Below are 18,235 nucleotides of genomic sequence, written 5' to 3'. Positions count from 1 at the left end.
GTATACATAATACACTAAAAACATTGCTTGGCATAAAGGAGGCTCTTACATGTTTTACTATTATAGGAGTTGCATTTTCTTTGTGAAAAAATTAACTTCACACCTTTGAGCTTGATTCAGAAAGATGTTAATTCTAATTGCTTTAGATAATGCCAGAGAAAGACTAATTCACATATACTTAGGAACAGTACAAAAATATTAAAAATAAATTAGATGCTGGAGTAATTTTTGATTTTAGACTTGGTCTCTGAATTATTTCAGTTATTTTAAATCTAAACATTTGAAGCCTTTAGAGTTAGTACTCATTTGGAGATCTGAATATAGTATTAAACTCTGATTCCCAAACAAATCCAAATAGCTGAGTCTTTGTATCTGAAGGAAAAAAACAGGGTCAATTACTATAGCATCTGTATTTAGAATGTACTAAATAGTCAAAACTATCCTATTTTCCACTTAACAAAAAATAGATGTGATAAGAATTAGATGTGAATATCTAATGATTGTCTACTTACTGTGCCAGATAAACTAAGCATTCTCTGTGCATTATTCATTTAATCCTTACAACAACCCTATGGAGTAATTACTTTTCCTATTTTATTACCAAGGAAACTGAACTTAAAGACCATAAGCAACTTACCTGTCCAAGATTACAGAACTAACTAGTGACAGAGTTAGATCCGGAACCTAGTTTATGACACCAGAATTCTGCTGCCTCTTAGGCTTCTCTTGACATTTCAGTGTTAATCTTTAATTATGGTTTTGCAGATTTTATGGCAGGAATTCTTCCTATGTTCATGGTGGAGTAGATGCTAGTGGAAAGCCCCAAGAAGCTGTTTATGGCCAAAATGTGAGTATCAATTTCATGTACAGTTAAGAAATTTTGTGTTAAGATGGAGATTTTTAAAAATAGCCTTCTTATGTCCATGGATTTTTTTTCAGTATGATTGTTAGTTATAACTGAAATTTGTGTTTGACAGTAATTGTCAAGCATGCTTTGAGTTCTTAAACATGATTTTTGTATGAAACATGGTGTTATATTGAGATAGCTACAAAGGAGAAAATGGTATGTTTTATATCATTGATGTATTCTATACATGAGATAGTGGAGAGAGTCTATTAAGTTTATACAAATCTGAACTAAACCCTTTGCTATAGGAATGCACAGAAATATATATTTCCTGTGGCCTAACAGGGAAGGAAGACTTTGTGTAGAGGATGTGAGACTATAAGATTTGGTCTTACCAAACAAGAAGAAATTGTAAGTAGACAAAAAATAGCATCAGCAAATACACATTAAAATTATGTGTAAATTCAAGGAGCAGTCAACACAATTTGTGAGAATGACTACTTACTACAGAAAAGTGGAAGAAAGCTGCATAAAGGCCAGATTACTGTACAATATCAGAGAGCTGTTGTGATTTCTTGTTTAGGAGCATCAGTCTGGCAGTGATGCATAGCATGGTCAACGGATTGAGTTCAGGCAGGAAAATTAAGTAGTTAATATTATAGAGTTGTAAGGAAATCAGTGAGAGTAGGTAATAGTATTGTGTAGGTAATGCAGTATCACAAGAGTTTCTATTTTTCCCTACTTCCTTAATAAAGGATATACACCACAAAGTATTATCTCTGAACTTCAGTGAATGTCATACTAAAATTCGTCATGTGGATGCTCATGCAACCTTGAGTGATGGAGTAGTTGTCCAGGTCATGGGTTTGCTGTCTAACAGTGGACAACCAGAAAGGAAGTTTATGCAAACCTTTGTTCTGGCTCCTGAAGTAAGTTTCTCATTTCACTTAGTTTTTATTTATATGATTGAATTTGGCTGTTGCTAGTTGGTTGGAAGTGTCCAGTGGTTTCTTCTAATAACTTTAGATTTGCATATTGCTATTTTTGAGAAATTTGTGTTTTACCTGTTTGAGAGCACACGCGCGTGTGTGTATGCATATGCTTTGACTATTTGGAATTAAAAGTCAGATACTGATACAAGTGTGCGAAGGGATGATTAAGATTACATTAATATAGAAAAAATTAGCTGGGTGTAGTGGCAGTCACCTGTAATCCCAGCTATAGTGATGGGCACCTGTAGTCCCAGCTACTTGGGAGGCTGAAGCAGGATAATCGCTTAAACCCGGGAGGCAGAGGTTGTAGTGAGCAGAGATGGCACCACTGCACTCCAGCCCGAGCAACAGAGGAGACTGTCTCAAAAAAAAAACAAAAAGTTTACATTAATAATACAAAAAGTACAGGTATATTTGAAAGATTACATTTGAAAACAAAATAGAAAAATTCTGTTAGTTTCTTTTTTGTTAAATAGCTGTTTCTTGAGTTCTGCTAGGTTGGTGCAAAAGTAATTGTGGGTTTTGCCGTTATATTTTTTTGAGTGACCTTTTTACTTTATGTAAACATCATAGCATGTTCAGCATTGGATAATTATATTGAGTCCAGATTATTTCTCTAGTATTAAAATGAGAAATTGTGTATGCCATGTAATTTGCTCTTTTATGTAATACCAGATTTCTGGGTATTTATGGAATCAATGTTGTCTCCTGTAGGGATCTGTTCCAAATAAATTCTATGTTCACAATGATATGTTTCGTTATGAAGATGAAGTGTTTGGTGATTCTGAGCCTGAACTTGATGAAGGTGAGGTTACTTTGAAGATAACAAAGATAGAAGGGTTCTGTTGGTACTCTTTATGGACTAATTTCTCTAAGTATGAAGCTTAGGGAAATTTTCTTCTTTATTGTAACTGAGTCAAACATCCTTTTGTTGTTTTTTTTGTTGTTGTTGTCTTTTTGTTGTCATTGCTGTTATAAAGAGATGTCTATTATTTGAAGTTATACAAAATTTGGATGTCGAGAAAAAAGGTTCCCTTCAGTCTCATCCCCTGTAGATAACAAAGTTTGGTGCCTACTGGAGGAGGTGTTTAGATTCTATATTTGGCAACATGTATTTTTATAAATATGGAATTTTACTGATTCAAAGCTCTTTTTTTTTTTTTTTTTTTTAATGTACTGTGTCTTTATTGGCCATCCACGTTGTGGCTATGCCATAATTATTTAATTGATTTTCCATTGACATGCAGTGTTAGTTTCTTTATCGCTGTTGCTCTATTAAATAGATGCAACAAAGGAAACTAAATTGTGCCTTTAATGTAACTTATTTCCTACCTTTTTCTTGCTAAAAGATTTGTTTTGTTTCCTAATAGAGTATAATAAATATTAAACTTCATCCTTGCTTTTCAGTTTTTGAGAGAACAGGGGATATTGCAGTTGAATGCCTTTGTGGGGAAAAAAAAAATGGTTTTTTGGCCAAACGCCTTGGCTCATGCCTGTAATCCCAGTGTTTTGGGAGGCCAAGGTGGGCAGATCACTTGAGGCCAGGAGTTTGAGATCAGCCTGGCCAACACAGTGAAACTTCGTCTCTATTTAAAAAAAAGTTTTTTTGGCCGGGCGCGGTGGCTCACGCCTGTAATCCCAGCGCTTTGGGAGGCCGAGGCAGGTGGATCACACGGTCAAGAGACCGAGACCATCCTGGTCAACATGGTGAAACCCCGTCTCTACTAAAAGTACAAAAATTAGCTGGGCATGGTGGCGCGTGCCTGTAATCCCAGTTACTCAGGAGGCTGAGGCAGGAGAATTGCCTGAACCCAGGAGGTGGAGGTTGCGGTGAGCTGAGATCGTGCCATTGCACTCCAGCCTGGGTAACAAGAGGGAAGCTCCGCCCCAAAAAAAAAACAGAAAAAAAAAGTTTTTTTTAAAATTAGCTGAGCTTGGTGGTACATACCTGTAACCTCTAGCTACTCAGGAGGCTGAGGCAGGAGAATCATTTGAACCTGGAAGGCAGAGGTTGCAGTGAGCTGAGATCATACCACTGCACTCCAGCCTGGGCAACAGAGTCAGATGCCCATCTCAAAAAAAAAAAAAAAAAAAAAGAAAGAAAATTGTCTAATTTTCTTTTGTGCTAACATATCACTTCCTTAAACATGTTAAAAATATGTGCATTAGAAATTGTGAAGGCTCTTTAAGAAACATGTGCTGTATTATGTATTGCCAGAATCAGAAGATGAAGTAGAAGAGGAACAAGAAGAAAGACAACCATCTCCTGAACCTGTGCAAGAAAATGCAAACAGTGGTTACTACGAAGCTCACCCTGTGACGTAAGAATAGTATTTACAAGATTACATTTGGTGTGAACTATGTCAGCAAGGTGGTTTTTGTTCCTAGAATTATTGTTGGAACTAAATTTTTGATAAAACCACCTACTAGGTCAGTATTTGAGTACCTATTGTATATTTGCAAGAAATTTGGAAAGAACAGTTTTATTTAATTCAGAAATTGAATATGGCTTGTACCAAAATAGTGGTTCCTTACTGAAAATGTAGTGTTTAAGACAACACAGGGTAAGCATTTTATTTTTATAAAATAAGGTTTGTAGTTAGCACTAAAGTAAACATTCTTAATAATTCAGTTTTTAAATGGTGGGGTTAAAGAACTGCTACTTGAGTATTCCTTTCTACCTTATAGTTCTTTTTGGAATTTTGCTTTGAATACTTTATAGAACTAGGACAGGTTATTGGCATATGACTAGTTACACCCACTGGATTAGAGAGAAATTGAATTTTGTCTTACTTGAACTCCTACTAAAAAGTGAACTAAATATTTTATTGCAGTAATGGCATAGAGGAGCCTTTGGAAGAATCCTCTCATGAACCTGAGCCTGAGCCAGAATCTGAAACAAAGACTGAAGAGCTGAAACCACAAGTGGAGGAGAAGAACTTAGAAGAATTAGAGGAGAAGTCTGCTACTCCTCCTCCAGCAGAACCTGTTTCTCTGCCACAAGAACCACCAAAGGTTAGATCAAAGGAACTCTTTAGACTTACAACATCACATGTTCAAATTTGGTGCCATTAATGAAGTATGGCCTTTGTTCTATTAATGTTAAATTGTTGGGTAAATTATGTATATGAAATAAGCTGTGGGGTTTTTTTGTTATCCTGAGAAAATTTTATTGTTTCCCTGCCCCGCAATATACTCCTCTAAGAGTGAAATTTATAGCTTAAGATGAATCCTTGTCTGTATGCAGTGTTTAGTAACTTATATGAAATTATTTGGATCCATGTATAAGGCTGTCAGTTGTTCTTTCATTCTGTAATAAATTCTCTGAGCACAGATGCACCAGGAGTCATGCAGTTTCCCAACTTAAACAAGTTGGACTATAATTAAAAGAAGAGATACCTGTTGTTTGTGGTTTAAATGGGATCAGTTTCCTTTCTACACCAATTAAACTATCTTGGAAAGATGAGTGACACCCTTAGTGTATCATGTAAGCCTAACTAAAACTTCTTTTATCTTTCTTCAAAGTCGAAGGTTAAAGTATATTTGGGTAGTGATAGGAGATTCTTTGTTCAATTTGTGAATGTCAGAGTTTCCAGCTAATACTCTCTTCTTTCCTATCCTTCCCTCTCCCTTTAACACCATCACACACCCTGTCTTACCCCCAAAGGAGAAATGAATTGGTTCTATTAGGTTCAGTTTTTTCTAGCATGTTAGTGGTTTTGTTTGCCACTTGCTCATCTATTTAGAGTACGTAGGAACTTGCTTGTGGTTTTATTTAGTCAGAAAAAATAGTTTTAAATAAGCTTGCATAATGAGATTTTGAAAGCTGGCACATAGACTGGCATGTGTGTGTGTGCCTTTCTTTTAGGAGTCTTCCAATATAGAGCAATAGTTTAGAAATGAAAAGAAAATATATATTTGGAAGTTTCCCTGTAGGAATGTTGGTGGTTTTCCATGATTAGTAGTCTAGGTTTGTTGCATTTCCTGCAGGCTTTCTCCTGGGCTTCAGTGACCAGTAAAAACCTGCCTCCTAGTGGTACTGTTTCTTCCTCTGGAATTCCACCCCATGTTAAAGCACCAGTCTCACAGGTAACCAATCTGTGAACACATTGGATTGTATCCTTGTTACATTGCCAATTGCTTATTTTTTAAATACTTTTTTAAATGAGTCAATCAGAAATTATGGATTAAATATACAAAAAACTTGTATTAAATGTCAGTGCACCCACTTTAAATGTCAAATCTCCATTCATCATCTACATAGGTGGTATTTGGGGTTTGGGTGTGTGAAATACAGATTAAGTTGGTTTTTACCAATATGCAGTATTGTCATTTAAAAGGCTTCTTAAAATAACAGAATGTTCCTTTTTAAAAAGCTTCAAATTCTATTCAGCAAAAATATTTTAGGTAAGAAATTCGGAGAAGCACAAAGTAGTGTGGCGTAATAAAGAATAATTTTTAAAAAGAAAACAAAACTTTTTAACATACGCTGCCTAAGCTCTTGGTGTGTACATGGTTCACACCACTTAATTGAAGCCTGTACCAACTTATGACTGTAGTGTTCACCTTAACTGATCATTCTAGTATTCTGCTTTTTGTCTGTTTGTCATCTTACCATTTCAGAGCTTTCAAAAATGTGAAAATAAGACACTGCCTACCTAAGAAGTTTGTTAGATTTAGTTTAGAATGAACTAAATTCTAATTAAGCTTATCAGCATATAAAGGGTGTCCAATTTTTTTTCCCTACATTTTGCATTAAACTTCATTCCAATAGAAAATGTATGCTTAAAATGTTAATGTATAAGTGTCTTTTATAGGTTATAAACAGTGAAATTTTGAGGTTTTAAAGGTAGTAACTTTTATAGTTTTTCTGGTGTTAGGACATGTGATCAGGTACATAAAAGTAGAATACGCCCATGATACTTTCTTTGTTTTTATTTGATATTCAGGAAATACGTGATTACCCTTATGTAAGATGGCCACCCAGAGTTCCATCTTAACAAAGGAAATCCCCAGTATTGTGTGTGCTTTTCAACCCATCTGGAGACCCAATATATGACTTTTGGCCCTCCTTTTGAAATCTTCGTTTCCCATCAGATTTGGAACCTTTGGATTATTTCGTTTCAGAGAGTTTAAACAGTTAAAAGTTAAAACAGCTAGTGCTTATGCCTTTGATATGTGCCAAGCGTTGTGCGAAGCACTTTTTATTCTCTGAATCCTCACAGTCACCCTGTTAGGGTGAGTACTGTTATTTCTATTTTAGAGATAGAAAAATTGAGGCCTAGAGTAACTCACAGTTGTGCACATAGTAGGGGTGGGCTTTGAAGTCATGCAGTTGGACATGAATCCATATGTGATTCATGTAAACGTTTATTTTTTTGACACAGAGTCTTGTTCTGTAGCCCAGGCTGGAGTGCGGTGGCAGTGGCACTATCCTGGCTCACTGCCACCTCCGCCTCCCCAGCTCAAGTGATTGTCCTGCCGCAGCCTCCCGAATAGCTGGGATTAGGTGCCCGCCACCACTCCTGGCTAATTTTTGTATTTTTAGTAGAGATGGGGTTTCGCCATGTTGGCTAGGCTGGTCTCGAACTCCTGCCCTCAAGTGATCCACCCGCCTTGGCCTCCCAAAATGCTGGGATTACAGGCGTGAGCCACCGTGCTCCGCCTCATGTAAACCTCATCCAGTTCTCCAGCACGTTGCTGGAGAGTCATGTATTTATCTTAGCTGTTTTTACATCAAAGAGGATTACATCAAAGACGTGCCTCTTGCCCAGAATAATACCTTCATATATATCTTAAGTAGTTTTCCTTAAGTTTGAGTATTTTTGAAGTTAGTTTTCAAGTTGTAGGAAATGAAGTTGTATTTCCTATGCCACCCTGTTAATAAAACAAAAATTTTAAATGTTTAGAATTTAAACTTTAAAAGAATGTTCTAATCTCTTTAGGCTATATGTAAAATGGATTCATATTTCTACTTGATTTAATAATCCTTCAATTTTACTTTTTGTGTAGTATTCATTTCCTTGTACTTTGAACATAGGATATGGAAATTAATTCCAGGGTATTGGTAGGCATTAACTTAGAAGTAGGTAAGTTAATTTCTTGAAAAAAGATTTTGTCTGGAAATTGACTAGTTCACCTTAAATAGCTTATGTTTAATTGAAGGGCTTATTATTTGTGGTTATACCTGCTTTTATTGACTTGATTTGATGGTTCTGTAATTATTTCATATTCTGTTTGACCTTCATTTGTGGGTTTGTCATTTGATCATACTTTCTGGTTGCATGGAATTAATTTTAAAGCCCTCATGGTACTGTGTGGCGTATTGGCCATTTTATCTGTTCAGAAAAACTAGTTTTAATCATGAAACTGGAGACCTGAAGAATTACAAGTATGCAGCTGGCTTAGTTAACATATGTCAATCAGTTACTGAAGGGGACATTGTTAGCTTTTTGTTGTTGTATTTTTCTTGAACTGGCATTCATTAGATATCTAAAGTCAGATTCCTAAATCAATGGCATGAATTATTTGTAAGATGTTGGAAATTATTAATATTTAACTTTATCTGTTTTTAATTTTCATCCTTAAAGGAAGAACTTTATTTTGCTACTTGTAGTTACTTGTGTTTTGATCATCTGTTTTGAAAAGAATTTAAATCGTCAAGATCAGGGCCTCAAGTTCTTTGATAACATTTGGATTGGATGAGTCTAAGGTTTTTCTTAAATTTTGTAATAAAGGTACATTTGCTATTTTTATTGATTGCCAGTAATACACTAGCTTCATTAAAATTTAACAGAGTACATTTATTCTCTAATTCTGTTTTACATTCATAATGAAGTATGCTTTTAGACCCCCTTAGCTGAAGTTTCTAAATAACTGCCTTTTTCAGCATCATATTTTGCATCAAATTATTATGTAGAATTAAACTCCAAATATAGATAGCAGTGGCCTCAGAGTTGTCACTTAAGTATCCTTGTCAGACATAGCACATTATCCTGCATGTTTTGGATCAGAGAACTAAAAATGTAATTTAATTTAAATAAACCAGTAGTTACTGAACATCTATGTCTAATAGCACTGTGCTTGGTTCTTTGGGTGATGTAAAAATAAGATATGGGCCTTGGGCATGGCATGCCTGTAGTCTCAGCTACTTGGGAGGCTGAGGCAGGAGGATCACTTGAACCCAGGAATTTGCGGTTACAGTGAGCTAAGATTGTGCCACTGCACTTCAGCCTGGGCAGTAGAGTAAGACCATACCTCTGAAAAAAATAAAAGATACGGACCTTATAGGAGTAAATACATAAAATTTTTTTAAAACTGGAGAGAGTTAAAATAACTCATTTTATAGCTAGTAGAATTGTAGAACATGGTAAACAACTTCATCTTGAGGGAAATGGGACATTGACATAGAGGAAAACAGAATTTGGGAAGAGGCAGGCAAACTCTGTTAAACTGTTAGCAAAGGAGTTAATATCCCTTTTTTGGTAACAGTGGCTGAAATCATTTACATGAAATTCTCATTTTTGAAAGAAGCATTTTTGTATCAAAATTTGTCCTTGTAAATTACACTATTTGTTGTATAATTAAAGAAGTTGAGCCACTGCATGGACCAAGGTCCTCAGAGATCTTTAAATATGGAACTGAAATTACTAGCTTTCTGATTTGAGGACATGTTCTCCATATCCTGTTGGGTATTTTCAGCATCCTTTGTAGGTTCATCTATTTTGTGTCTCCTTGGACCATAAATATTTGGGTAGTAGAAGGTCTGAAGAAGTTGGGAATACTGAAAAAGCTGTTGTCTTGAGGAAAAGGTAATAGCAGATGCCAATGTAACTTTGTTTTAAAAATAATTATATGTTTAATTCAGCAGTTGGCAGAAACTTTTGGTAGGCATCTTAAGCTGTTCTATTACTCCCAACCTCCTAGTTAGGGAAAATCACTGGGGCCAATACTTCAAATGTGTGTTTTTCTCATAAGGAAGAACAGTAGGGAGCTAAAGGAGTTTGACTATTTGAGACGCTACATACAAGTTTCTATAAGTTTCTGTCATCTTTTTAGCATGCATTTTAACTTAAAGGTAGCAATTTTAGGTGTTAGAGCAAGCTAATTTTTATACTTTGAATTACAAAAATACTGATTTTAAGATTATGGGCAGAGATTTAGGCAGTTCTACTGAGCACTATTACATTTGAAGGACAGCAAACTAGATTTTCAGAAATTATGTGTTATGTATTTTTGTCTTAAGATAAAGATGGCTTTTAATTTTATTTACATGGAGTGGTTCATCTTGCATTTTTGTGATTTTTTTTTTTTGGTAGCAATACTTTTTCTGCTATTTCAGTATTGATATAACTTTAATGAAAAAATATAACTGTAAAAAGCATCTTATTGTGAGTTATACAGCCTTGAGTGGGAAAACAAAAGCTACCTACAGTCCTAGATTGGTACAGAATATCTTGATAAAAATTTATTTTTCATATACATAGGACACTATGTTAAAAACATTCTAAACTTAATACTATCATTATGTCTTCTAGAGACTTGTTGTTAGTTGCTTTACTTGATTTTTTTCCTGTGGAGTGTTTTTTATAATGTGTTTTTTTCTTTTTATTTTAGCCAAGAGTTGAAGCTAAACCAGAAGTTCAATCTCAGCCACCTCGTGTGCGTGAACAGCGACCTAGAGAGCGACCTGGTTTCCCTCCTAGAGGACCAAGACCAGGTCAGTCGGTGCCGCCTTTAGCATTTAACATTTGTAAGGTTGGAAAAGACTGAACTTAAAAAAACCCAAAAACTATGATGTGTTCTATACACAGACCCATATAGTATCAAATTGCTTAAAGATGTGATGTGAGCAACCCGCTAAAATAGTATCTGGGGTGAATAACCAGTTTTTAGGAAGGATTGGTTGACATGCCATGGAAACATAGTTTGAAGGAGTAAAAGACTTAAGATTTATTTGGTTATTGTCACTGGTTTTGAGAATTCAAAACCAAGCTGCCAATAACCTACTCTCTTAGCACTGTCTCTTCACAGATAAACAGTAAGCACACCTAGATTCTTCTTATTTTTATTTTTAAGTAAGTTGCCATGATTTTTGACTCATTTACATTGTTAGCTGTACATGTAATACCTTTATTTGAACTGTGTAAGAATTTTTAGATTGCTTTTGAAAGGAGATGAGAGAGATGGAGACAGTGACTATCACATTTACAAATGTTTTTTGTTTTTTAAAGTAAACTAGAAGTTGTAAATTTGTCACTAATTAAACTTAGGATCTTGAGTGAGACCTTAAATTCTGAGGTTTTATGTCAAACATTACACAAATTATTCTTGTATTTGCCTCACTGTGTTCTGTGTTATTAAGAGAATCAAATAAGATTTTATTTATATCTATATACATATACACTAAAATGTATAGACTACATAAATGTGATAATTGCTGTTAAAATTTATTGATTTTGCAGTAAGGTCATACAGCCAAATAATTTTGAATTTCAAAAGACTAAGCAAATATTTAGTAGGCTGTACCTCACTATCTGAAGTCTGCTTGGTTCCTAGGTGATGGCAGCAGTTTGGTTAAGGAGGAATACCTGTACTACTAATAACTTGATTTTTGTATAATCAGTCCAGTAGATCTAGAAGAAGCTATTTTAGCAACCTAGTCGTTGTCCTCACTTTACATTTTAGTGTCATACTGTTTTCTAACCTACTAATAATAGGTACTTTTGCCTCTTTCAAGAAGCTCACCTAGTCTTATTAAGCTAAAACAGGAATATCAATAGTAAGTGATTTTTACATTCATTCCTTTGAAGTAGTTTTTATGATGTTGTAAACTTTAATATCTGCTCTATTTCTGTTTTCAGGCAGAGGAGATATGGAACAGAATGACTCTGACAACCGTAGAATAATTCGCTATCCAGATAGTCATCAACTTTTTGTTGGTAACTTGCCACATGATATTGATGAAAATGAACTGAAAGAATTCTTCATGAGTAAGTGATTTATTTTTCTGTAAAAGTTTTTAAATCATTTTAAATTAAGCAAGAAGCATATAGAGCTTTTTTAATAACTACTTTTTAAAAAATGTTTCTCTCTATACTGTGTCCACCTACCAGTCTCACCTCAATTGAGAGGAAGGGAATAGATGACTATATCAGATGTTTCTCCGTGACTGCTTAGTGTTGACTTGGTCTGGCTCAACAGAGTTTAGAAGAAACAGCTGGATAAATCAGTCATAAATTCAGAGATAAAGGATTCATTTGGCAAATGGGTTAATATATTAGGAGAAACTACATTGTCTTTCCAAATTATGAAGTTGTCTTTACTTTTGAAAGGACTAACAAAGATGCAGAACGGTAACAAAGATGCAGAAAGGCAGGCAGGCTGGCTACTTGCTATCTTAGGTGATTGCCTCCTTGAATAAATGTACCTTAGCTATCACTGTGTGTAGAAGCTTGCGAGTTTTCTTTTAAAATGGATCAAGGAGATTAAGATTATTCATGCTGAACAATTACAGTCATCAAAGTATTCTGTTAAAAATATTTAACTCTTGATGTAATAGATATTTTCACAGGTTTTGCAAATGTTGTGGAACTTGTTAAAAATATTTAACCCTTGATGTAATATATATTTTCACAGGTTTTGGAAACGTTGTGGAACTTCGCATCAATACCAAGGGTGTTGGCGGAAAGCTTCCAAATTTTGGCTTTGTGGTTTTTGATGACTCTGAACCAGTTCAGAGAATCTTAATTGCGAAAGTAAGTGATTTAAAGGGCATAATTCAGGACTATTATTTCTGTTGTATATATTAATTTGGGGTATTTAAAAGCCATAGAGAATCTTTTAATAGTAAATCTAAAAATAGTTAATTATTAAAGAGTATTTATGCAATAAATAAAGATTTGTTAGCAGTTTTAAAGTCTAAGATGTGGATCATTTAAATTTCGTTACTTGCTTTGCTGAAAAAGGTGGGAAAGATTGCATGTTAAGAATTTTGGCAGGGTACAGTGGCTCACACTTCTAATCTCAGCACTTTGGGAGGTTATGGCAGAAGGATTGCTTGACCCTAGCAGAGTTCAAGACCATCCTGGGCAACAGTGAGACATCATATCTACCCAAAAAAAAAAGTCGCTGGCTGTGGTGGTGGACACCTATTATAATCCCAGCTACTCAGGAGGCTAAGGTGGGAGGATCACTTGTGCCTGGGATGTCATGTCTGCAGTGAGCCATGATTGTGCCACTGGCTGTTCACCAGCCTTGGTTATAGCTGAGACCTTGTCTCTAGTGGAGTTGGGTGGGATGGGGGGGGTTACGCTTATCAAGGTCTCTAGTGGAGTTGGGTGGGATGGGGGGAGTTACGCTTATCCAACTTATCTGTTCAGAGTAATACATTTCTATTGCTGTCTAACTTGCCCATGTAAATATTTTTCTCCTCTTTATTATAAAGCCGATTATGTTTCGAGGAGAAGTACGTTTAAATGTGGAAGAGAAAAAAACAAGAGCTGCAAGGGAGCGAGAAACCAGAGGTGGTGGTGATGATCGCAGGGATATTAGGCGCAATGATCGAGGTCCTGGTGGTCCACGTGGAATTGTGGGTGGCGGAATGATGCGTGATCGTGATGGAAGAGGACCTCCTCCAAGGGGTGGCATGGCACAGAAACTTGGCTCTGGAAGAGGAACCGGGCAAATGGAAGGCCGCTTCACAGGACAGCGTCGCTGAAGCTCCACTGTTGGCAGAGTCTTGGCAGTGGTACAATATTCATCGTGTTTGCATTCTTGTTAATTTTTTTTTTGGCTTTGGAATGTGACACAGCCTTTTTGATCATTTCTTTGATGTGAAAAGCATCTTTTGGTTATCAGTTAAATTGAGGTGGACATTATTTCCCCAGTTTCACAACAGGATTCACATTGTTAATTTATAAATCTAGACTTGGAGAATTAAGGACTGAGAACTGACCATATTTTAAACTATCTACGACAAAGTGAACTTAAAAGGACATGCCCACTGAATTCAGGTCCTTTGAGTCAAAAAAAATCTTCTGCTGCACATTTTCTTTAAGTGTTACTGTTTCTGCCTGTTAATGTTGGGAATACAAATAGTGCAATTTGTGCAATTGGAGAATCTTGCCTTTTTTCTTGGCTCCCCCCCAAAAATACAAACCAACAGAAACTTGTTATGCACTCATCAAAATGCACTAATGGGTACTCTGAACTCATTAACATTGACATCTGCAACAGGTGGCAACAGGGAAAAAAATCTTTCATCTTCTTTTCCAGTAGAGAATAGTTTGTGAAATGATGAGGGCATTTTATCTGCTTGCTGTGACCAGCGTGTGTACACATAAACCTTAACAAGACTACAAGTATATTCCAGAAGGAAATCATTTTAGTTATGAACTAAATAACAAAAATTAGAACTTCAAATGCGATGGTCTTGACTATTAGACCAGATTTAGTAGCTCCATATCTAAGATTTTTCTACCTGCCCCTCTTCAGTACAGGGATGGCTGGCTGCTCAACACACTCCTCCTCCCCTTTTTCCTTTCTTTAAGCTGTGTACAGTGATAATTGTCTTTACTGTATTTTTGTTCTCTGGTAATGTAATAAGCATGATGGTGCCTTCTATTAATACATCATTCCAGTCTTGCTGGTAATTTTGTACAGTATAGTGTATGAATTGCTGTGCTGCAAAGCCAAACAGCTGCAAAATGTTGAAAAATCATCGAAATGTATAAAAATTGCAGTATCTTTAAAATCAGTAAAATGGACTAGCATATTATTTATCTTGTTCTTCAGTTAACAACTTTGTGTTCTCTGTGGGAGGGAGGGAGTCCTGTGTGTTTGTGGGGAGAGGGAAGGAGGAAGTCAGTTATTCGAGTAAGTGTCTAGTTAACTTTTCTCTTGGCTAGAATGTGGACGTGAAACGTATCACTTCAGCGTTGAAACGTATCACTTCAGCGCTTGGAAAAGTCAGTCAGCTCGATGTACATTTTTAGTGACATTTTAAAAGCAGTCAGATACCATAAATGGCAAGTAAGCCTGAAGTGAGGATACTGCAATTTTCAGAGAAAAGAACAGCAGCTCTTAAGTGCTTGCATTTTCTATTGGGGGGCAGGGAACTGTCATTCATTTTGCACAATTCTTGAACTGATGTCAGCACCCGAGTGGCTCCTGAATTTAAGTCTGGGACGACATCTTTTATTTTTACATGAATCTTTAAACAATTCTGTGAGCAAAGTTTGTAGCTGCTGGATTATTGTCTGTCTTTATAGCAAGTTCCAGTAAACCACAAGTATGGCAAAGCTTATCCAATTTTATGCTTGGAGCAATCAGTAAATACCAGTTTCTGATGTTTCAGGCAGGAAGTGAGGTAAATAAGTGTGACCACTTAAAGCTGCTTATTAGCATGGAAGACTTCTCCATTCTATCTTTGTAAAACAAACAAGATGTGCACTTGACATAGTAGCAAATTGGTTCTGAATTATGCAACTGTTTGCTATTTAGTAAACTAGCAAATGATGGATGTATTTTGTTTTTTATGTACTGGGCAATATGAGTAAAATCTGTCCTTTTTTCCCCTTTGAATGAGGTCTTCCATGTTTGAGGGAAAGTCTTGCACTATTGGATATATTTTGGGGACGCAGATTTTCATCGTTTCCATTTTGGGGGGCTTAAGGATTCTTTTTTGTTTGTTTGTTTGAAACAGTTTTATACTTTCTTATGTATAGTACTTGAAGTTCTTACCAGAAAATTACTTTGGAGTTTTGAAGCCTTTATTAATACTACTTTCAAAGAAGCAGCTGTTTTATTGTCAATGTTTTTTTCCCCCCAAGCATATTTTCCTCTATTCTTCTATTTCTATTTCCCATTTTTTATATATACACATATATAAAATTTCCAATTCAGGATATTGCCCTGCCATCCATGAAAACTGTTCTGGCACCAAAAGTAATGACAAATGTTAAGTGTAATAGAAAAGTAGAGCAAAGAGCCATTCAGCTTCAGTCTTTACATACCATGAATAAAACATTAAAACATCATATGGAGAAGTTTACATGGTGATTGTTCACCTGCAGTACTGTGGACTTTTAACATTTTGTCCTCTTTTCAGTGAACCAGAGTAAAAATATTCATCTACCATTACTGTTATTTGCTGATTTTGTTTATTTTTTGATGGTAATATTCTATCCTTATGACACTATTGCAACCAAATTGGCTTTACCATCTTGGCTTTAGTAGGTATAGAAGACAATGGATTACCATCTTTATTGCTGTAATGTGTTAAGCATTATATGCTAGTAGAATCTAGTTTAATTGTTTCAGGTGGAAAGTATTATTTGAGTTTCCATTTTGAATGTGTTTGGACTAAACAATAAACTACTGATGTCTGCAGCATTTATCTACGTCCCTAATTTAATCTATAGTTCTTATGTTCCCAAATGTTTTCTCCCAGTTGCATTTCATACAGACTAAGTGGGAATAATAAGCAGTTGGGTTTTAGAACAATTTATTTGTGAAATTTGATATATGAAAAAAGTAAAACATTTAAGGTAACACTTGACCATTGTAAGAGATCTACCCCAGTCCAGTTAGACAGCTGGTATACAGGTTGAATGTTAGAAGAGAGTAATAAGTAGTAAGAATGGTGAGAATGATTTAAAGTAGACTACAATTTTGGATTTTCTAAAGTATTTCTGCCTTGCATCTCACAAGGAAAGGAGAAAGGAAGGGATGAGAAGATTGAGGTTACCTGAAGTTATGGACATGACTCAAATTCAGAAATTGGAACTAATTTATTAAGCTCTGCAAGAATGTTGATATAATCAGCCATACTTAGTCATGCTTTCAATGAAAAATGAGGTCCTAGAGCATGTGTAATTTTAGAACCTGAGCCTTTTCCTTCATAAAGGGGATGATACATCTGAATTTTACCTGACATTAGTAACACTTTTAAGATTCCTAAATCAGTCTTCACAAATTTGTACTGGGGAGAAACCAGAATAACTATTGCTTAATCTTAGCAGGGAAGGAAGAATTAAACCTTTTGTAAACTGACTTTTAGTTATAATTTATCTAACTATGGCTATGGAAAAACGTTTTTTAAAGGAGATAAAATGTATATCCCACACTGTTGAAAATAGGTTCAAATTTGAAACAGCAAAGTATTACTTGGTCCTGGGAATTAATATGGAACACCTTAGCCACTCAGGAGGTTGAGTTGCTCATCATAATTTATATTTTAGCTATAGATCAATAGAGACCCTTGATTTTTTTTTTTAAATTTTGTGTTTATAAGACTTCCTAGCTAGAAAACTGTTTTGATCAGTTCGATGCCAGCACTCTAATTTATTTAAAATTACTGGATAAACAATTTAAGTCATGAAAGAAATTTGTGATTTAAGTACATTCACATAGAAAATAATTTGCAACATTAAGTCAAATTCCTAAATAATGAATTTCTGGCAGTTTTTGATAAATAAGGACTATAATCTGTTTATGTAGTACATGTACACGTTTTACATGCTTCGGAAATAGAAGTCTAGAATTTTTAAAAAATGTTACAATGTTTTTAGCATTATCAAATATTGGGCAAAATAAGTACTGATTCAGAATTAAGCATTAACAGAAACATTACTAGCCTTGTGTTATTTGCCAAATTAACTGATCTTAGTCTTTGACCTCTTAAAATTTTGATAAAGCTGGCTGCCCCCTTGAAATGCTTTCACTTTTGTGACATTATTCTTTTAACTGGTCCTGTTTTTCTATTGTCACCATACGCTACTACAGTTCCTTCTGTCTCTCATCTATTTTCCCCACAAAATTTCTCTGGGTGGTTTTATTTAGGCCAGGCCCTACATTGGGTTCAATATATTATCCACTCAGTAAATTCCAGATAATATATGATGGTCAAGCGCAGAACTTTGGAGACAGCCTGGGCTTGGATGGCAGCTCCACCATTCAATGGTAAGTGTTTTTCTGTGCCTGTTTCCTCATTTGTGAAATGAGTTGGGTGATTGTGAGGACTCAGAGTTAGCATGTAAAGCACCTAAAATGGTGTTAGCTGGTTTTTTTGTTGTTTTTGTTTTGTTTTCTTGAGATGGAGTCTTGTGGCTGTTGGCCAGGCTGGAGTGCAGTGGTTTGATCTCAGCTCACTGCAGCCTCTGCCTCCTGGGTTCCAGCAATTCTCCTGCCTAAGCCTCCTGAATAGCCAAGATTACAGGTGCCTGCCACCACACCAGGATAATTTTTGTGTTTTTAGTAGAGACAAGGTTTTACCATGTTGGCCAGGCTGGTCTCGAACTCCCGATCTCAGACAATTCACCCACCTCGGCCTCCCAAAGTGCTGGGATTACAGGTGTGAACCACCGCTTGGCTAGTGTTAGCTGTTACTGACTCA

General features: G+C 35.6%; 1 protein-coding gene across 8 annotated transcripts in view; it reads left to right on the top strand.

Moving 5' to 3' along the window:
* Positions 1 to 16,237, top strand: part of G3BP2 (G3BP stress granule assembly factor 2) — an 87,421-nt gene extending 71,184 nt beyond the window's left edge. For 7 of the 8 annotated variants that reach the window (XM_032261040.1, XM_032261041.1, XM_032261036.1 and 4 more), the window contains 10 exons: positions 766 to 847; positions 1,603 to 1,776; positions 2,554 to 2,644; positions 4,058 to 4,160; positions 4,674 to 4,854; positions 5,830 to 5,928; positions 10,456 to 10,558; positions 11,703 to 11,831; positions 12,478 to 12,596; positions 13,286 to 16,237. In XM_032261040.1, coding sequence (XP_032116931.1) covers positions 766 to 847; positions 1,603 to 1,776; positions 2,554 to 2,644; positions 4,058 to 4,160; positions 4,674 to 4,854; positions 5,830 to 5,928; positions 10,456 to 10,558; positions 11,703 to 11,831; positions 12,478 to 12,596; positions 13,286 to 13,558 — 1,354 coding nt within the window. In that variant the 3' untranslated portion in view covers positions 13,559 to 16,237. The remainder of the gene's footprint in view (positions 1 to 765; positions 848 to 1,602; positions 1,777 to 2,553; positions 2,645 to 4,057; positions 4,161 to 4,673; positions 4,855 to 5,829; positions 5,929 to 10,455; positions 10,559 to 11,702; positions 11,832 to 12,477; positions 12,597 to 13,285) is intronic. The other variant, XM_032261044.1, reaches the window with a different exon arrangement.
* The last annotated feature ends 1,998 nt before the right edge of the window (positions 16,238 to 18,235 follow it).

The sequence above is a fragment of the Sapajus apella genome, unplaced genomic scaffold, assembly GCF_009761245.1.
Source record: "Sapajus apella isolate SASKATOON/1434 unplaced genomic scaffold, GSC_monkey_1.0 scaffold121, whole genome shotgun sequence".
NCBI lineage: Eukaryota > Metazoa > Chordata > Mammalia > Primates > Cebidae > Sapajus > Sapajus apella.
The sequence above is the reverse complement of the archived record's forward strand: the minus strand, read 5'-3'. Positions and strand labels throughout refer to the sequence as shown.